Source organism: Rosa chinensis, chromosome 7 (assembly GCF_002994745.2).
Source record: "Rosa chinensis cultivar Old Blush chromosome 7, RchiOBHm-V2, whole genome shotgun sequence".
Taxonomy (NCBI): domain Eukaryota; kingdom Viridiplantae; phylum Streptophyta; class Magnoliopsida; order Rosales; family Rosaceae; genus Rosa; species Rosa chinensis.
In genome coordinates this window covers 12,512,539-12,531,817 of record NC_037094.1, presented here as the reverse complement: position 1 = coordinate 12,531,817, position 19,279 = coordinate 12,512,539, and the positions used below count along the sequence as shown (strand labels likewise).

At 39.8% G+C, this 19,279-nt stretch overlaps 2 protein-coding genes across 3 annotated transcripts; both read left to right on the top strand.

The window, feature by feature from the left end:
* Positions 1-222: 222 nt before the first annotated feature.
* On the top strand, positions 223-4,793 carry LOC112176754 (GDSL esterase/lipase At4g10955). 2 transcript variants are annotated; one of them, XM_024314811.2, is made up of 4 exons: positions 223-379; positions 462-570; positions 1,427-3,521; positions 3,682-4,793. In XM_024314811.2, the coding sequence occupies exons 1-3, from the start codon at positions 310-312 to the stop codon at positions 2,427-2,429; spliced, it is 1,182 nt and encodes a 393-aa protein (XP_024170579.1). In that variant the 5' UTR covers positions 223-309; the 3' UTR covers positions 2,430-3,521; positions 3,682-4,793. The 2 variants fall into 2 exon arrangements, with proteins under 2 accessions (XP_024170579.1, XP_024170580.1); XM_024314812.2 differs by having other exon boundaries at positions 246-379; positions 543-570.
* Positions 4,794-12,969: 8,176 nt separating this feature from the next.
* On the top strand, positions 12,970-14,064 carry LOC112177417. The gene has a single exon (XM_024315707.1). The coding sequence runs from the start codon at positions 12,970-12,972 to the stop codon at positions 14,062-14,064; it is 1,095 nt and encodes a 364-aa protein (XP_024171475.1).
* Positions 14,065-19,279: the final 5,215 nt, after the last annotated feature.

The window sequence follows — 19,279 nt, the reverse complement described above, 5'->3', positions numbered from 1 at the left end:
TTCCTGACCACCAAGAATAGATTGGGATGATGTGATTAAGAAAAGATGAGAGAAAAAAAAACACCCAGGAAATTATGGTAATTTTTGTTGATGATCAAGGCCACTCTTTTTTTTTCTTGAGGAGGGCAAAGACCACTCTTTGATAGGGCGTGTTGCTTCTTTTGGTGCATAAAGCCTGTCCCACAAAGTTTTAGTCAAATAAAACGCGTTTTTTTTATCGCAATTTCAGAATCCTGGTTCAGTGATTTGCGGGGAAAAAAGAAAAGAAAAGAAAAGTCAGAAGTTTTATCGTATATAAGAGACAGTAAGATGATGATGATGATGATGAGCAATATTTGTGTGGGTTATTATCACGGAGTATTTGATAGTTCTGGAAAAGGTGTGTTTGAATACCAGTGATTCGTTTAGCTTCTTTCTCCACAACTTGCGTACTCTCTCTTCTTACTGTTTGATTTACGCAGAGAAAGGGTATATCAAGAGCAAGCTTAGAGAGCAACGTTGGTGTCAAATGGTTTCTGATAAGCATCTCTTTTATGTTTCAGGACCAACACATCTGACTTCTATTGACTGGTTAGACCTTACTACTCCTCTTTAAATTCCAAGGCTGCAATCCTTAAAGTTTAAACTCTATGGAGAAAGTGCTTGTGATTTGATATCTGTGATCAGTGCTTATTGCTTCTCTGTGAAGCACTTCTCCTTGGTTTACTGTTTTCGACTTCTGTTAAGCACCCTTTTGTTAGAAGCACAGAATAATTGAGCCAACGATAAATTAATCAACTAATACTAAAGGGATGGATTTGTATCTTAATAAAACCAGTAATTCTGATGTTGGGTAGAGCTTAGAACTATTTATGCAGTCATCAATCATACTCTCACTATTGCAATTATCAGAATTAACATGGTGCTAGTGCCTTTCAGTTTGACCAAGCCTATAACCCTATGGTATCTGCTGTCTGAATATTCTTTTTCCGGCAACAATCGATGCATAGCATACGAGTCAGCCTAAACCCTTGTTGCTCACCCCTCTTACAAGACTTGTAAACAAATGACTTCTATAACTCTATCTATGGTACATCTATAGCGACCCAATACCTCATCCAAAGTGCTAGATGAGATTGACTTATGGAATCCCATTTCTTGCTCAAGTATCCTAGATCTTCTTGGTGCATTAGGCATGTTGGGTTTAGGGTATCGAAGTATATGCAGTGGTGCAGACAATAGGATGCACAATTATGTCATAGCTACCATCATAGTATGCAGATCTTTCTATTCTGGTGTTTAATATCGGAAAGTTGCGCTATCTTGCAGAATAATTCTCTAATTGTACAATAGTACATACTTGCTGCATCAAACTTAATTGAATGTGTTATTCTTTATATTTGCAAATTGATATGGGAATGAAATGTGTGCCATACATAAAATGCAGGAAGAACAGTGATCATCAGAGGTCTGTTGCTGCCAGTTTGGTTAAGGGTGTCAAAGTTCTTGAGCTGGACCGCCAAGAGAAGCGTGAAGGACCCGAGGCCTTGGCTCCTCCTTGGTGGGAGTTCTTCCATTTCAAGTTGCTTCGTCCACTGGTGGATGATGCCAGTTGTGGTTCCATTTTCGGTGCCATTTATGAGTTTAAACCTCCTCATGCTCCTCCTTTCTCTTCTCTTGGTACAGAACATTCACTATTGGAAGATGAAAACAGCCCTCATTATGTTATTGCCTTCCGTGGCACCTTAACCGCGTATGACCTGGTCTCGCGAGATCTTAACTTGTCCCTCAAGTTAATCAAAAATGGACTTCACAAGACATCTCGCTTTAAGACTGCTATGCAAGCAATCCAAGCTACGGTTGGGGAAGCAGGTGATTCATCAAGCGTTTGGCTAGCTGGCCATTCCATGGGTTCAGTATTGGCAATGCTTGCTGGAAAAACAATGGCCAAGGACGGAATCTTACTCAAATCTTTTCTCTTCAATCAACCATTTGTTTTCGTTGCCCCGATGGAGAGGATCAAACACGAGAATATCAAGCTTGGTATTCGCTTTGCCCGGAGTGTGTTCACTGCGGGACTGGCTAAAGCTGTAAATCCCACCTGGTCAGAACACGAAGATCCATTCTTCGGTCTTTATGAATGGGTTCCTAGTGTATTTGTGAATCAAGGTGACGACTTCTGCTCTGGATATATTGGTTATTTCGAACATAGAAAGAAGATGGTAGAGATTGGAGCAGGAGGCATTGAGAGGTTAGCAACCCAGAATTCAATTGGGAGTTTATTGAGGTATGCAATAGGAAAGGAGACAGAGCCACCAATGCACCTCATTCCTTGTGCAAACCTCTCAGTCAATTTAACCCCTTCAAGGAATTTCAAAGAAGCCCATGGAATTCGACAATGGTGGCTAGAGAATCAGCACTTGCAGTCTGAGACTTACAGATACAGATAAGACTTCTGGGTGTGTTCTGTTGATTATATATTTTTGAGTAGTGAAACTTCAGCCTCAAGCATATCCATTAGAAAAGTACACCAGACCAAATGCTAGTCATTAATGAACATACATTGATACACAAGCTCCGATGTACTTGACCCCTAGTAAGCAGTGAACGCAAATTTGATAAGAACTTTAGTGATTTTACTCGCATTGCTAATTTGCAATACGCTTGCTGTTGAGAGCAAGCAGGGGTTAGTGTTAGAGATCAGTTGAGCATATTTCATATGATGGAGCCAGACCCAAACGGCCAAACCCATAACCTGCTAAGCAAATTTTCCAAAACATGATAGAATATACTTTGAAAAAGACCTTTCTTGAGAAGAGAAGTGACTGGATCAGATCTTTGAAGTTTGAACTCAATAAAAGTTTCACAATATCTAATTGACCAATGCTGTGTCATTGTAAGAAAAACTCCAAACCTATTCTATGGTAATTACTTAACAACCCATTGCCTAGTGAAATTACAGCAAAGTAAATATGAAATTCAACAAAAAGAAAATCCCAAATTTCTTTTGCAAAATTCTATAAATACACTACTCTGTTTCACTTCCCACACCAACTATAAAAAATTCTACAAATACACGAATTATTTCGTAAATTTATTAATAAATCAATTTTTAAATTCAGATAGTGTATTGGTAGCAGAATTGTGTTTTATTATCAACAAAGGCAACTTGGACAAATACTATGACCATTTGACCATTTCTGCGCCATGTTATTCTTTTGACCATTGACGTTGCAAACCTCACAGATTCAGAAAAGTACTCATTCCATAGAAAATGATGTTATGAATCCCTGAAAATATATATATATATATATGTATATATATATATATATATGTATATATATACTTGGAGAAATTGAATCTAACCAAGTATAACCATTGCTACACTTTCAAAATAAATCTGCAGTGTATTCGGTGGAAGAAATCAATAATTTAGTCTCTAACTGGTGGCCGGAGCAGCCTGAATCCAACTTGGTAAGGCGGATTGGTCAAGTGATACGTAGAAGAACAAAGTGATCGGAAAGAATGTCATCCAAAAGCTTGTACGTTATAACTTGAACTATTAGCTTTCTTAATTTTAGACCTGATTAATTTAAGATATATAGTCTTGTTCCTCTTCGTATTTTTGGTTATTGGTGTTGAATTGTTGATGATATATCCATCATCATTTTACATTAATTCGTTCTCTAATATGTGTATCAGGTTTTCACTGCTTCCATGTTTAAGGACAAAGGAGAGAGATACTGGTATTGTATCATCATCAATGTTCTTGGAGAATGGAAGCAAATTATTAGAAGATCTCATTGCTTCATGTGATGGAAAGTCTAATCCAATTCGTTGTTATTCTCTTGATGAACTCACAAGGGCAACCAACAACTTTGATCCTTCTTGCATTATACAAGACTTTTCGGCGGAATTTCGTTACCAAATGTTTAATGGTTTTCTAGATGACCGATCAATTACCATTAAGAAGTTTATGAGTACTGCCCAAGTTGGGTATGAAGCTAGGTCTCTGGCCATTCGTGACATTATAATAACAATGCAGATGAGCAGTCATAACAATGTCTTAAAGCTGTTGGGCTGCTGCTTAGAGCTCCCTATACCGGCTCTAGTGCTTAATGTGCAAGTGAAGGAATTCTAACTAGTGAAGCGGGAGCAAATCAATCCCTACCATGGAATATTAGGCTGCGCATTGCAAAGCAACTTGCAAATGCAATTACATATCTGCATACTGCCTTCTCCCGGCCAATTATTCATAGAGATATACGAGCCTCCTGTGTTTTCTTGGGCAATGATTATATTCCGAAGCTTTGCAACTTCTCACTTTCCATAACCATTCCTCCTATGCAATCGCATGTTGTAGATGAGCCAAAAGGGACATATGGGTACCTTGACCCTGCCTACATGAGGTCTGGTTACATTTCAGAAAAGACTGATATTTATAGCTTCGGTGTGCTTTTACTTATATTGTTGACAGGCCAAAAAGTTGTGCTTCAATATCAAGAAGAATTTGAGTCGATTATTTCATATGTGAAACGTCATGCTAGTGATGGTCAGATTCAGACGGTAGTAGATCCTAAAATCCTTGGACAGATGGGGGAAGATAAGCAAGCTCAAGAGCAGTTGCATTTATTCCTAGCACTGGCATTGTCATGTACCCAAGATGAAAGTGAAGCAAGGCCAGATATGATTGATGTGGCTAAAGAACTGATACTTATTGAGAAGTCTGTCCTGCTTCGCTAGACATTCACATTAGTTATCCCCTGTTTGAAATCAGATTGAATTTCTCACTTTATTCATTGATGGTTCATGCATAACTTTACGTGCCCCGGTTTAGATTTATATGAAGTTAAAACACACTTACCTTGTTGTCTAAATCGCCACTTGTTTTTAACACAAATCGACATATATGCATACTACTCATGTTAGCAGGTTGTCCTAGTGGTTTAGCATGGATTCGTGTCGAGTAATAATGTAATCAGTCCAATCAGACAAGCTTGCTCTAGATGTTGAGTTTGTATTTTTCTTATGTGAAGAATGGTCACCTTTAAGCTAAATGCAACAGCACAAGCACACAGACCGTTAGACAAACAGATAGGGAAGGATTACCATAGGTTTATTTAACTTTAGGATGAACATTAGTATATACAGGGATACACCAATAGACATGTCATAAGTATTGCTAAGGGTAAGAGATCACTCCAAAAAGAATTTAAAAACTATCAAGAGATTGGGAATCACAATTACAGACTACAGAGTAGAATTTTGCATACTACATTGCTGCACTTTGTATCTGAATAATATAAGTGATACCAGATCAGCAGAGTGAAATAAAACTGAAACCCCTTTCCAAGCCAACACCCTAGGATACAGAGAACTCACCACCTATAGTGTTTACCAAAGGGTTATAGTAACAAACTCACCACTCGATGGACTTATCCAATTAAAGAGATACAGAGTAGGAGAAAAGCTTCTCTAGGAAACTCTTTTACTGATTTATTCTTCCAAAAACTGACTTCTCCAGTACACAGGACTCCTAAATATAAATGGACTCTTGGAACAACCTTCCAAGCATAGGTTACTCTTCTCAAGACTATTAATTAAGGAGAACTGGTAAACACTAGATGGAAAACTAAAAGACTCCTAGAAGCAAGCAAAAGAAACCAACAACAGAAGACAAGCTAATCAATTCTCCACTATCCAATTCCAGCTCAAACGGACTAGAAGACTATGGTTTAGGGCCTTCAACTTGAGTGATTAATATGAGTAGTTGGAACTCCTTTGGTAGTGCAGCCAAAGTAAAAGTTTCATACACTCCTGTGTCAATCTCCCAGGGTTGAAAAAGACTCGTCCTCGAGTCTCCATGATTGTCTTGTTCATAATAGGGAGAGAGGTCTGCCACATTGAAGGTAGTTGAAACATTGTAGTGACTTGGCAATTCAATCTTGTAGGCATTTTCACCAATGCGTTGCAGCACCTTAAATGGACCATCTGCTCCAGGCTTAAGCTTTCCAAACTTCCCAGGACGGAAACGTTCCTTCCGAAGATGGACCCATACTAAATCTCCTTCCTTGAATTCAACATGTCTGCGATGCTTGTTGGCACTCTTCTTGTACTTTTCATTTTGCTGTATAATTTTACTCTGAACTTGCTCATGTAGCCTTTTGATGCCTCTTACTCGTTCTTCAGCATCTCCACTAAAATGTTGGCTGACTGGAAGTGGAGTTAAGTCTAGAGGACTGATTTGGCCATAAACAACTTCAAATGGGCTATGACTAGTAGTTTGGCTAACAGACCGGTTGTAAGCAAATTCAACTTGAGCCAAAATAAGATCCCATTGCCGAATATTCTTACCCACATAACTCCTCAAAAGATTCCCCAGGCTACGGTTGGTAACTTAAGTCTGACCATCTGTTTGTGGGTGATAAGAAGAGCTAAACTTAAGATTAGTTCCAATCTTCCTCCAAAGAGTGCGCCAAAAATGACTAAGAAACTTAGAGTCTCGATCAGAGACAATGGACTTGGGAATGCCATGGAGCTTCACAATCTCTTTAAAATACAAGTTAGCCATATGAGAAGCATCTAAGGACTTGTTACATGGAACAAAGTGCGCCATCTTCGAAAATCGATCAACAACAACCATGATAGAATCCTTGTTTCTCTGAGTTCTTGGTAGGCCAACAACAAAATCTAAACTAACATCTTCCCATGGGGTAGTACCTACTGGTAATGGAGTGTACAAACCTATATTTTGGCCATGACTCTTTGCAACATGACATATCTTACACCTCTGCACATGCCTTAGTATATCTCGTTCCATCTTTGGCCAATAGTAATGCTCACGAACAGCAGCAAGAGTTTTATCTCTCCCAAAGTGGCCACCAAGCCCACCCGCATGAGCTTCTAAGACAATAGATTCTTTCAAGGAACAATCAGGAATACACAAACGGTTACCTTTGAAGAGATAACCATCTTGAAGCTGAAAAGGGTGATAAGAACCTTTCACACATTCAGTCCAAATCTTCCCAAAATAAGCATCATCCTTATAAAGCTCCTGCAAGACCTCAAAGCCTACAACCTTTACTTGCATAGCACTCAGCAAGCATTGTTTACGGCTTAAGGCATCTGCAACCACATTTTGACTACCCGACTTATGCTTGATTGTAAAATTATAAGCTTGAAGAAACTCAACTCAAGAGGCATGTCAACTACTCAGTTTATTTTGGCTATTGATGAACTTCAAAGCTTGGTGATCTGAGTAGAGAACAAATGGTTTGGACAAGAGATATTGACTCCAATGATTCAAGGCTCGATAAATGGCAAAGAACTCCTTGTCATATGTGGAGTATTTCTTGCGAGAGTCATTCAACTTTTCACTAAAGAAGGCAATTGGTTTTCCTCCTTGGGAAAGCACAGCTCTAATGCCCGTGTTGGAAGCATCACATTCAACTTCAAAAACTTTATCAAAATCTGGAAGTGAAAGAATAGGAGCTTCAGTTACCTTCTGTTTAATGAGTTCAAAGCTCTTTTGAGCTTCATTGGTCCACCGGAAAGAGTCACCCTTCAAGCATTCTGTGATAGGAGAAGCAATAGTGCTAAACCCTCTGAAAAATCTGCGATAAAAAGATGCAAGACCAAGGAAACTCCGTATCTCATGCAATTATTTAGGTATCGGCCAGTCTAGGATTGCTTCTACTTTACTTGGATCCATCTTGATTCCTTCCTTAGAGACTACATACCCCAAAAAGACAAGACTATCTGTGAAAAACATACACTTCTTCAAGTTTGCATAGAGCTTTTGTTCTCTCAAGGTACTGAAAATTTGATGAAGATGCTCCATGTGTTGTTCTTTACTCTTGCTGTACACAAGAATATCATCAAAATAGACAACAACAAATCTCCCAATGAAGGGTTTAAAAATATGATTCATAAGGCGCATGAAAGTGCTAGGAGCATTAGGGAGACCAAAAGGCATAACCATCCATTCGTAGAGACCGTCCCTTGTCTTGAAGGCTGTTTTTCATTCATCTCCCGGTCTCATTCTTATTTGATGATAGCCACTGCGTAGATCAATTTTTGAGAAAATAGTGGCTCCATGAAGTTGGTCAAGAAGGTCATCAAGCCGAGGAATTGGAAAGCGATAATCAATAGTGATCTTGTTTACCGCTCTACTGTCAACACACATTCGCCAAGACCCATCCTTTTTAGGCATTAAGAGGGCGGGTACTGCTAATGGACTCATACTCTCTCGAATAAGACCTTTAGTCAGTAAATCATCTACTTGTCATTGCTACTCTTCATACTCCTTGGGGCTCATTCTATAAGCTGCTTTGTTTGGCAGAATAGCTCCAGGCACAAGGTCAATGCAATGTTGGATATCTCTCATAGGTGGGAGACCATGTGGAATTTCTTCAGGAATCACATCATGAAACTCTTTAAGAAGATGCTTCATTATAAGAGGCTGCTCGTGCCTGCCTTCATTCTCCTCTATAACTACAAGAACAAAGCATTGGCCACCTGCTCCCAACTCTTTTCTATACTCAGATTGAGTCAAAAAAGTGCTCTTCTCCACCTTAGACACCTTTTCTCCAGGTTTGAACTTAGAAGGCCTCAAAATGATCTTGAATCCATCTTTGACAAAAGCATATGTATTTTTGTATCCACCATGAATAGTCCTCCTAACATGTTGCCAAGGACGACCAAGAAGCAAGTGACAAGCATCCATAGGAGCTACGTCACACCAGATGTCATCCCTATAATTATTTCCAATGGAAAAAGAAATGAGGCATCGTTGGCTTACCTCTGTCTCATTATCTTTCTGCAGCCAAGATAGTTTATAAGGGTGTGGATGCTTCTCGATTTTGAGGTTTAGCTTTTCCACCATTTGAGTAGAGACAACATTCTTAAAACTGCCACCATCAATAATCACGTCACAAATTTTGCCATGGGAACTGCATTTGGTGTGAAAGATATTCTTTCGGAGCCAATCATCTTCTTCTCCACGAACCACACTCAAGCTTCTTTGAACAAGAAGTGATTCTCCCTTATCAGCATAAGTGACCTCACAATCTTCATCTCCAACACTGGGTAGAGAGTCCCCTTCATCCTCCCCATCAATCTCTTCTTCAATTACAGTAATAATCTTGCGATTTGGATATTCAGAAGCTATATGTCCATATCCTTGGCACTTGAAGCATCAACGTGAGCTAGCACTTGAAGAACCGGGCTGTTGCTTATGTCCAGACCCATTTTCACCCTTAGATGAGGACTTAGGCAAAGGTTTGACAGCTTGTGAAACCTTGGAATGAGAATCGTTTCCTTTACTAGCTAGAGCATCACGGATTGAGTACCGAAAGCTACTTCCACGAGCTTGTTTATGCTGTTTTTCAACCTTAAGGGCCAACTTGCAGACATCATTGAAGGTCCAATACTACTGTAACTGAACCACGTTACCAATTTCAGGTCTCAAACCCGCAAGATACTGAGCTATAGTTTATTCTTCCGGCTCCACTAGATCACATTTAACCATGAGATCCTCATATTCTCCAGTAAAATCTTCTACAGACATCTCCTTTTGTTTAAAATTGTGCAACCTAAGAAAGTTATCTTGCCGATAGTCTTCTGGCAAATCCTTTCTCTTAAGTTCCCTTTTCATCTTCTCCCAAGTCACTATCTTGCCTCTTCCTTCTCTAGTTCTCTGACTCTTAAGTTTTTCCCACCAAAAGGAGGCACGTTTCCTCAATTTCACAGTAGTAATCTTCACCTTTCGATGATATGCAACTTCCTTCAAATCAAATATTCGCTCCACCGTATGAAGCCAATCAATGAACTCATCGGGTTGTGAACGACCCTCAAACTCCGGAATGTCAAACCGGATATCAAAATCTCGTGGTGACTGCGATTTCTTCTAGGACGAGTAGGAGGAGAATCCTCTTCACTGGAATCTCGACTCGAAGTTCAGAAGAAAGGATTTTCATCGTCACCATCTTTGCTGGAAACTTCATCTTCAGTATCATGAACATTACGTCGATCCAAACTATCCTGAAGCTCTTACACTTGTCTCTTTAACTCTTCTGTCTCAAGGTCACGATCAAGAGGCTCTACTTCAACTTGTGATCGGTGACCACCACGACCACCACCACCACGTCCACCACGACGCCCAGCCATCAGATCAATTTTGAGCTTTGATCTTCCAAGCTCTTATACCAATTTGATACCAGATCAGTAGAGTGAAATAAAACTGAAACCCCTTTCCAAGCCAACACCCTAGGATACAGAGAACTCACCACCTATAGTGTTTGCCAAAGGGTTATAGTAACAAACTCACCACTCGATGGACTTATCCAAAAAGATACAGAGTAGGAGAAAAGCTTATCTAGGAAACTCTTTTACTGATTTATTCTTCCAAAAACTGACTTCTCCAGTACACAGGACTCCTAAGTATAAATGGACTCTTGGAACAACCTTCCAAGCATAGGTTACTCTTCTCAAGACTATTAATTAAGGAGAACTGGTAAACACTAGATGGAAAACTAAAAGACTCCTAGAAGCAAGCAAAAGAAACCAACAACAGAAGACAAGCTAATCAATTCTCCACTATCCAATTCCAGCTTAAACGGACTAGAAGACTATGGTTTAGGGCCTTCAACTTGAGTGATTAATGTGAGTACTTGGAACTCCTTTGGTAGTGCAGCCAAAGTAAAAGTTTCATACACTCCTGTGTCAATAAGGCATAACTGTAAAACGGATTTTATAATTTTCTCATCCAAACGCACCGTAAGTGGATATAATGATAGAAAAGATGTATTATACATCAGAACTCTATAGCCTTTTTTTATGAGGTTCTGAGGATAAACCGAACTAAAGGAAACATCAGATGTATATGAAGCTGACAAGCTATTATTGCATTTCTCCCGATCCTTAAAGCTTCCCTGATTGCCATTTTAGGGAATAAAGATTAATCATCAAGGTTAAAGTGATGTGAACTTGACATAACTGCTAATTCAGAATCTACTGATTAACTTGGCTCCCGAACGTGAAGAGCATCTTGAACAGTTCTATCATTTGCCCAATTATAAGAGAACATAGAACTGTAACTCTATAATTCTACGTTAAAATGACGCGGATATGGTTAGGCAAAGTTTAAATTAGTTCAACAATAATGACTAGTGAGAATGTTGCAGCCTAAAGACTAATTATCCTAGTACTCTTGCAGAGAGACTTACCTGACACCATGGCCTAGAAAGTTGAAGAAGATAAAAGGAGATTTACAGTCTTTACTAACATCTGGTCATCTGGATCACACATTACCACTTTGACCTAACTGTATTTACAGACTTCAGGATGCACAGTTATGCCATATATAGCATTATAGTGTGCATATTTCATGTTTTGGTAGGTAGCATCATTTTGAGATTGTTTAACTCACGATCATCTCTACCAGTACCAGATTTAAAATATTATTGTTTACCAGATTTACTTGTGAATCAACTATATAATGTGCTGGTGCGGTTATAGGCTTGTTGGTTTTAGTGGTTGTAGTTTCATATATTGGAGAATGAACAAAATATGGCTCATCGATCTTAAAGAACATGTTGGCTTAAGATTACAAAAATAACTTAGTAGTCATGGAGGAGGGCCGGTGGATACAACATAACACAAAGAATTTCTACTGCAGATGAAATTCTTGGTGAAGGAGCTGATGCAACAAAGGATGATCTGCTTGCAAACAATACTAAAATCCTTTACAGGATAACAAACTGGTAGCCATCAAAAAGTCCAGAGCAGGTGCTCCAACTCGAAACCCTCATGATCAACCATAGAAATGTAGTAAAACTATCAGGTTGTTGTTTCCAGACCGAAGCGAGCATAGCAAATCCATGTATCATAAAAATAATTCATTTTCCAAACTAATGATTTCAAAGGCTCCATTGCAATAGACCGGGGGTTAAAGTTAGAGAGCAGTTGAAACAATGGAGTATTATATGCATCGTGTATACTATATTATTCATTCTCCGAACTAATAGGGATCATAAGTTGTTTAGTACAATCTGGGTGACAATATTAAGCTGATAATTCACATTTATCTATGCAGCCATCAAAAACCCAAACTTCCGGTAGCTGTTACATGACTCGGACTTAAACCCAAACTAGTAACAATGCAAACAATAAAACAATATGAACAAAGATATATGAAGCAATTTCCATATCATATTTTCCAATGAAGATTATCCATTACAAACTTTTCTATTTGAACTAATTGTCTCCATTACAAGCTTGGTTTATGCTAACTGAGCCTAATGACTTGTCAATTGATCCAATTCAGAAGAAACCCAACCCCCATTATAGATGTAGCGCATCTAGTAGGACAGCACTCACACCCACTTAGCCCAGGACCCACCAGCTCGGAATCAGAACAACAGAAAGAAGAAGGAAGGGAAATAGGAAAAATGAAGAGCAGAGCAGCATATGGCGGAGAGATCCGGTTATGTCTCTGTGGGGATCCACGGATGAATCCTGACAAGACTCTTGAGAAAGACTCAGCCTTGGCCTAATCCTCTCCCTCAGCCACAGAACCCAGGCAATGCCTTCTCAGAACCCAGACACTTATTTCTGCGAGATAGAACTATAAGAAATAAGGAGGAAATAAGGAAGCACCACCTCATTGAATGAGCGGAGCATTGTGTTGTGGGGAGAGCCGGTTATGTCTTCGTGGGGATCCATGGATGAATCTATTGAGGAAAGAAATCCTCCGTGAGTTGGAATCTGCGTTGTCATGATTTTCTGTATCACACAAGTTAATTAGCAGATTTGTACTACCATAATTAGTCCTACAATTGTGGAGTAGGAGACGTATACCCCTTGTATAAAAGCTTGTAACCCTATTCTGTAATCATTCTAGTAATACAATATTCTTCTCAATATCAAAATCTTTATGGTATCAGAGCAATCGCTCTTGAGAACCTAGAAACCTATAACACAAAATACCCTATGGCATGTGACAAAGAAGAGAAGTCCCTTGATTCAACAAGCAAGGGCTCGGAGACTTCCAAAAACTCAGCATCATGGGAGAAGACAAACCACCCTCTTTTCCTCCATCACTCGGATCAACTGGGAGCTGTTCTTGTCTCACAGCCACTGATGGAAGACAATTACATCAATTGGGTGCAATCAATGACTATGGAACTCACAATCAAGAACCAGAAGGGTTTCATAGATGGAACGCTCACAAAACCAACACACAATCTTGATGAACAAAGGCAGTGGGAACGCTACAATACTCTTGTTAAAACCTGGCTGCTTGGTACGATGTCAAAGGAGATTTCAAGCAGTGTCATTCACTGCAGAGATGCAAGAGGTATGTGGTTAGAACTGAAGGAATGCTTTTCTCACAGGAACACCGTCTCCTTGTTCCAAATAGAAAATGCCTTCCATGAGTGTGAGCAGGGTACCACTTCTGTCATGTCATTTTCCACAAAGCTCAAGGCCTTATGGGATGAAAAGAATGCATTGTGTGGTTTTACTCGCAATTGTGAGGCTGCCTCTGAAGTTAAGGCCTACATCGAAACTCAGAAAACCATGAAGTTTTTTATGGGACTTAACGAGAGCTATGCGCAGACACGGAGCAATATTATTGGCATGGATCCCCTTCCTTCTTTGAACAAGGCCTATGCAGCAGTGTTACGGCATGAAAAACAGATAGTAGTGTCCCAAGTGAAGCCGACAGCATCATCTGAAGCCTCGGCGTTCTCTGTTAAGAGGCATGCACGTGATTTCCAACCGAAAGAAGGAGAAGCCAAGTTTTGCGAAAAGTGCAACATGACTAACCACAATACCAAGAACTGTAGATCACATCTCAAGTGTACCTATTGTAATGGTAAGGGTCACACTCTTGAGTATTGTCGTAGGCGAAAGAAGATCATGGTAGAAGGCCAAAGTAGTTCCAGAGCCAATCATGTAGGGTTGCTGAATGAGAGCAAAGAGGATGTGCCGACCTTTCCATTGTCACAAAGTGAATGCCAACAAGTCATGGGGCTCTTAAGCAAACTCAAAATAGCAGCTACTAAGACCAATGATGGGCAATAGTTATTAGATATGTTGAATTCAAAGCAGCCTTCTGCCAATTTCGTTGGTAACGTCCCTAACTATGAGAACTTGTTAGGTAAAGCTTTTGCCCTCTCTCAAGATAATAACTCTGAGACATGGATACTAGTTAGTAGGGCTAGTGATCACATAGTTTGTAGCCTCACATTCCTTACATCATTCCAATCCGTCTCCAATCGAACAGTAAGGTTGCCTAATGGTACCACATTGTTGGTTTCTCACATAAGGACCGTCCTATTTTCTCCTCATTTTGTCCTTCACAATGTACTTTGTGTCCCATTATTCCATATGAATCTCATATCTATTAGCAAACTTGCTTTTAACTCCTTTTACATCACCATATTCATTAAACAAGTTTGTTTTATACAGGACCTTCGATCGGGGAGGATGATTGGGATGGGAGCTGAAAGTGAGGGACTATACTGCCTCAACATGCCAAGGAAAGGAACGTGCAATATGGTGGAGACCAACACACCTGACGTATGCCATCAAAGACTCGGACACCCATGCAGTAAAGTATCTTCGTTGTTTCCCTTTTTACAGAATAAATCTTGCGATGCAAGTCATTGTTCCATTTGCCCTTTAGCTAAACAAACTAGAAGACATCTTCCTTTGACGACACCATCTTTCCTTCCTCATCCGACTCATTCTCCATAAATGACGACACCATCTTTCCTTCCTTATCCAACTCACCTTCCTCCAATGACACGCAACTCTCCTCAAATCTCTCGGAATCACCTCTTAATTCTCATCCCATAACTTCCGCTACTAACATTCCTCCTAATTCCACAAGTGACACGGACTCATCTCCTACACCTTCGTCACCTTCTTCGTCCAACACTCAACCATCAGACTCATCTCTTACCTCCACACTTCCGCCAAACATGTCACAGCCCCAACCACGGAGATCAACACGGCCAACTCGAACTCCGACCGCATTGCAAGGTTTTCATATTGAGACAGCCCTTCCTTCACGCACCACCTCATCATCATCCTCGAGCGAGGTCAATTCGGCTCACCCTTCAGGTACTCCTCACTCTCTTGCTCATGTTCTCTATTATGATAGACTCTCTCCTCACCATAGAGCCTTCACTGTTAACATTACCCTCGAGAAGGAACCCACATCTTTTTCTCAGGCTATCCTTGAACCACGCTGGAGAGAGGCTATGAACAAAGAAATTCAGGCACTTCAAGAGAACAAAACATGGAGCCTTGTTCCTTTACCTCCTGACAAGAAACCCATCGGATGCAAGTGGGTGTACAAGATTAAACACAATCCCGACAGCATAGTCGAACGCTACAAAGCCCGTTTGGTGGCCAAGGGTTATAGCCAGGTTACATGGATTGATTACCGTGAAACTTTCGCTCCTGTTGCCAAACTCACCACCGTTCGAGTATTGCTTAGCCTTGCGGCTTTACAAGGTTGGTACCTCCATCAACTCGATGTCAATAACGCCTTCCTTAATGGCGACTTATATGAAGACGTCTACATGTTGCCTCCTGGTTTCGGACGAAAGGGGGAGAATAGGGTATGCAAATTACACAAATCCTTGTATGGCCTCAAGAAAGCATCAAGACAGTGGTTTTTGAAGCTTTCTGCCGCACTCAAAGCTGGAGGATTCAGTCAGTCTTGGTCCGATTATTCACTCTTTGTCCGAAATATTGAAGGTAGATTCACAACCTTGCTTGTATATGTTGATGATGTTATAGTGGCAAGAAATAATCTGCAAGATATCATAGCGACAAAGCAGTTTCATGCAAGTCGGTTTAAGCTCAAGGACATGGGTCAATTGAGGTACTTTCTTGGTACAGAGGTGGCGAGATCAAAACAAGGCATTGCCTTGTGCCAACAGAAGTATGCACTAGAAGTCCTTGAGGATGCAGGCTTTCTAGGTGCCAAACCGTCCAAATTTCCTGTTGATCAAAACTTGGTGTTAACGCAAGGTGAAGGAGTGGAATTGAAGGATGCAGCTCAATATCGTCGATTAGTTGGGAGACTCATATATTTAACAATCACGAGACCCGACCTTGTGTATGCAGTGCATATTCTAAGTCAGTTTATGGATAGACCACAACAACCTCACCTAGAGGGTGCTTACGAGGTGTTAAGGTATGTCAAGCAAACTCCAGGACAAGGAATCCTCTTGCCTTCTACTGCTCAGTTGGAGGTCAAAGCGTATTGTGATGCAGACTGGGCACGTTGCAAAGACACAAGAAGATCGACTACGGGCTATTGCATTTTCTTAGGTAATGCACCCATTTCGTGGAAAACCAAGAAGCAAGGAACTGTATCACGCTCCAGTGTAGAAGCGGAGTATAGGTCCATGGCAACAACATTTTGTGAGATTACATGGATTCAAAATTTGTTAAGGGATTTGAATGTCAAACATGCGCATGCAGTCAAGCTTTTTTGTGATAATCAAGCGGAAATCCATATCGCATCAAATCCCGTCTTTCATGAGCGTACAAAACATATTGAGATTGATTGCCATGTCGTATGAGAAAAAGTACAGAGAGGACTTGTAAAACCATGCACGTTCGAACACAAGAGCAGCCAGCTGATTTGTTCACTAAGCCATTGGGTTCAAAGCACTTTTCAGCACTTTTGAACAAGTTGGGTGAAATTAACATACACTCCAACTTGAGAGGGAGTATTGAGGAAAGAAATCTTCCGTGAGTTGGAATCTGCGTTGTCATGATCTTCTGTATCACACAAGTTAATTAGCAGATTTGTACTACCATAATTAGTCCTACAATTGTGGAGTAAGAGACGTATACCCCTTGTATAAAAGCTTGTAACCCTATTCTGTAATCATTCGAGTAATACAATATTCTTCTCAATATCAAAATCTTTAGAATCCTGAGAAGATTCTTGAGAAAGACTCAGCTCCCTCCTCTTCAGAACCCAGGCACACCTGAGAAGGCAGGCACTTATTTCTGACGAGTAGAAAGTACCATGAGAAGGGAGGAGGAAATAAAGAAGGATCACCTCATTGAAATGAAGCAGTACCTCAACCTCACCATGCTCTCAACCCTCCATTAATTTCCAAACATGGGTAATGTATCTCTGTTGTAACAGCCTGGTAATGATTAGAGTTTGAGTCCAGGTCGGGCATGATTTCTTTTCATTCCGTATCTGGATGCACTTACTTCCATTTGTGTCACAAACCAACTCTAATCTTGGTGAAACACAACTCTCTCAGAGCGGCCGAGAGCCGCAAGTGATTTGGGAGAGACACAACACCAAAGAGCTACATTATATACATGTTCAAACCCTAAAAAGAGCTAATTGCATATGGGTCGGGTCAATCATAGCTGCTTATAACATCAACTTTGGGCTTTTTAGCAACCACTGTTGAACCTTCGTTGCATAGTGCAGTCCAGTAGAGAATTTGTTTATGAACCAGTTTGGATAGTCTTTTAACTCTTTATTAACATCACTCATCAGACTGAATAAAACATTACTCATATTAAGAGAAGAGAAAGTATTCAGTGCACTGACGCACACTTGCACAACAAGAATTGTCGACTGGATAATATCAAATACATCTGTTAGTTCACTTGCACCGTCTGTGCATAGAAAATTTTTCCCTCATATTAAGTGTCCACCACTTTGGCTTTCAGCCTAGTTATACAAAAGAAATGTTACTGAGGAAGCAACTTCATGTAATTGACTTTCAGAAAGTTTGTCTCATACATGTAACCCTAGCTAGTTAGACCAAAACATGCTTTCACTTTTAAACTGAGCGAATTATCCATCTAAAGCTAATTATTTGCTATATAAGCAATTAAGCATGCTCAAATCGAGGAGCTCATTGTTAATTTTACAAATTAACAAATTTTTCCAAATTAACAAAGTATATGTCAAAATTTTGGCTTATGTTTTTCCAATCTTACTTAGTTAAGAGACAGTTTTAAGAAATTGTGACAAACAAATACATTCCAACTACATGTATTAAATTTAAATGCTGAAATTATAAATGGAAAATGTCCATTTACCCAATTTTGAGCTACACTAACCCCATTTACCCAAACATCTTATGAGATTGCCCACTTACCCAATAGTTTATATATGTTTTGCCCTAATACTCAATTAAATTTTTTTTTATTGCTTTTTATTTATTTTTATGATAATTTTGCCCTCTCCTTCTTTGTCACTTCGAGAGAGAACTAATCAGAGACCTCCCCAAACTCCTGTGGCCGGTGGCCGGCCGCAAACTCCGGTGACTGGAATCCGGTGACTGGTGACTGGATTCCGACATCCGATTTTATTACCCCCTTAATAATACCCAATAATCATAGTATTACCCCCCAATAAACATTTTATTGTCCCCCAATAAACATTTTATTGTCCCCCAATAATCATATTATTGCCTACCAATAAACATATTATTGCCCTCTAATAATCATATTATTGACTCTCAATAATCATATTATTGCCCACCAATAAACATATTATTGCCCCCCAATAATCATATTATTACAAAACTTTATTACTCATAGTTGTACAGCAAAACTAACATAGTTGATCCAAAAAACAAATATGTACAATTAGAAGAAAAAGATAAAAATAAAATATAAAATAAAATAAAGTCTATTCAACAAAGGGGAGAGAGGAGAAATCACCACACAAGTCTTCGATTGTAATACACGAAATATTATCCTCATATATATATGTGGACCAATTCCAAAAAAACATTTCCAGCAAAAATCCAATTCCCCAAAAACATGTCTCTGACCATTAAACTTCATGTCACCACCTCCCACCTTAACCCACAATGAAAAATGCTAAGCTGATACTTGAAAGAATAGCCTAACAGCAACAACACCCCTATATTAGAGAGAGAGAGAGAGATGTACCACGTGCGAGTGTTGCGGTTTGCAAAATAAAAAAAGTGGGCTTTTCTTTCTTCTCCGATTGTTTGAGAATCAAACTAGGAAGTCCTCACCATATTTATCATATTATTCCAGGGCCGATTTCCCATATCACTACGTCTCCAATTCCTTGTCACAAAAAGTGGTGACTTCCTAGCGAACAAAATCCAGTCCGACTTGGACTTGGCCGAGTCGCTGAACTGAGTTAGGGACGTGACTTCAAGCAAAGAACTGATGACCGGAAATTTCCGATCCAGAATTCCAGATCCGTAGACATGGAGAGAGAGAGAGAGAGAGAGAGAGAGAGAGAGAGAGAGACGCC

What these genes read in the sequence shown, in the direction of transcription:
- LOC112177417 (XM_024315707.1), top strand. Translation starts at nt 12,970, where the DNA reads ATGGCATGTGACAAAGAAGAGAAGTCCCTTGATTCAACAAGCAAGGGC.
- LOC112176754 (XM_024314811.2), top strand. Translation starts at nt 310, where the DNA reads ATGATGATGATGATGATGAGCAATATTTGTGTGGGTTATTATCACGGA. An exon ending in ATTTGATAGTTCTGGAAAAG is followed by an intron (nt 380 to 461) that starts GTGTGTTTGAAT and finishes TGATTTACGCAG; the next exon opens with AGAAAGGGTATATCAAGAGC. An exon ending in CATCTGACTTCTATTGACTG is followed by an intron (nt 571 to 1,426) that starts GTTAGACCTTAC and finishes CATAAAATGCAG; the next exon opens with GAAGAACAGTGATCATCAGA.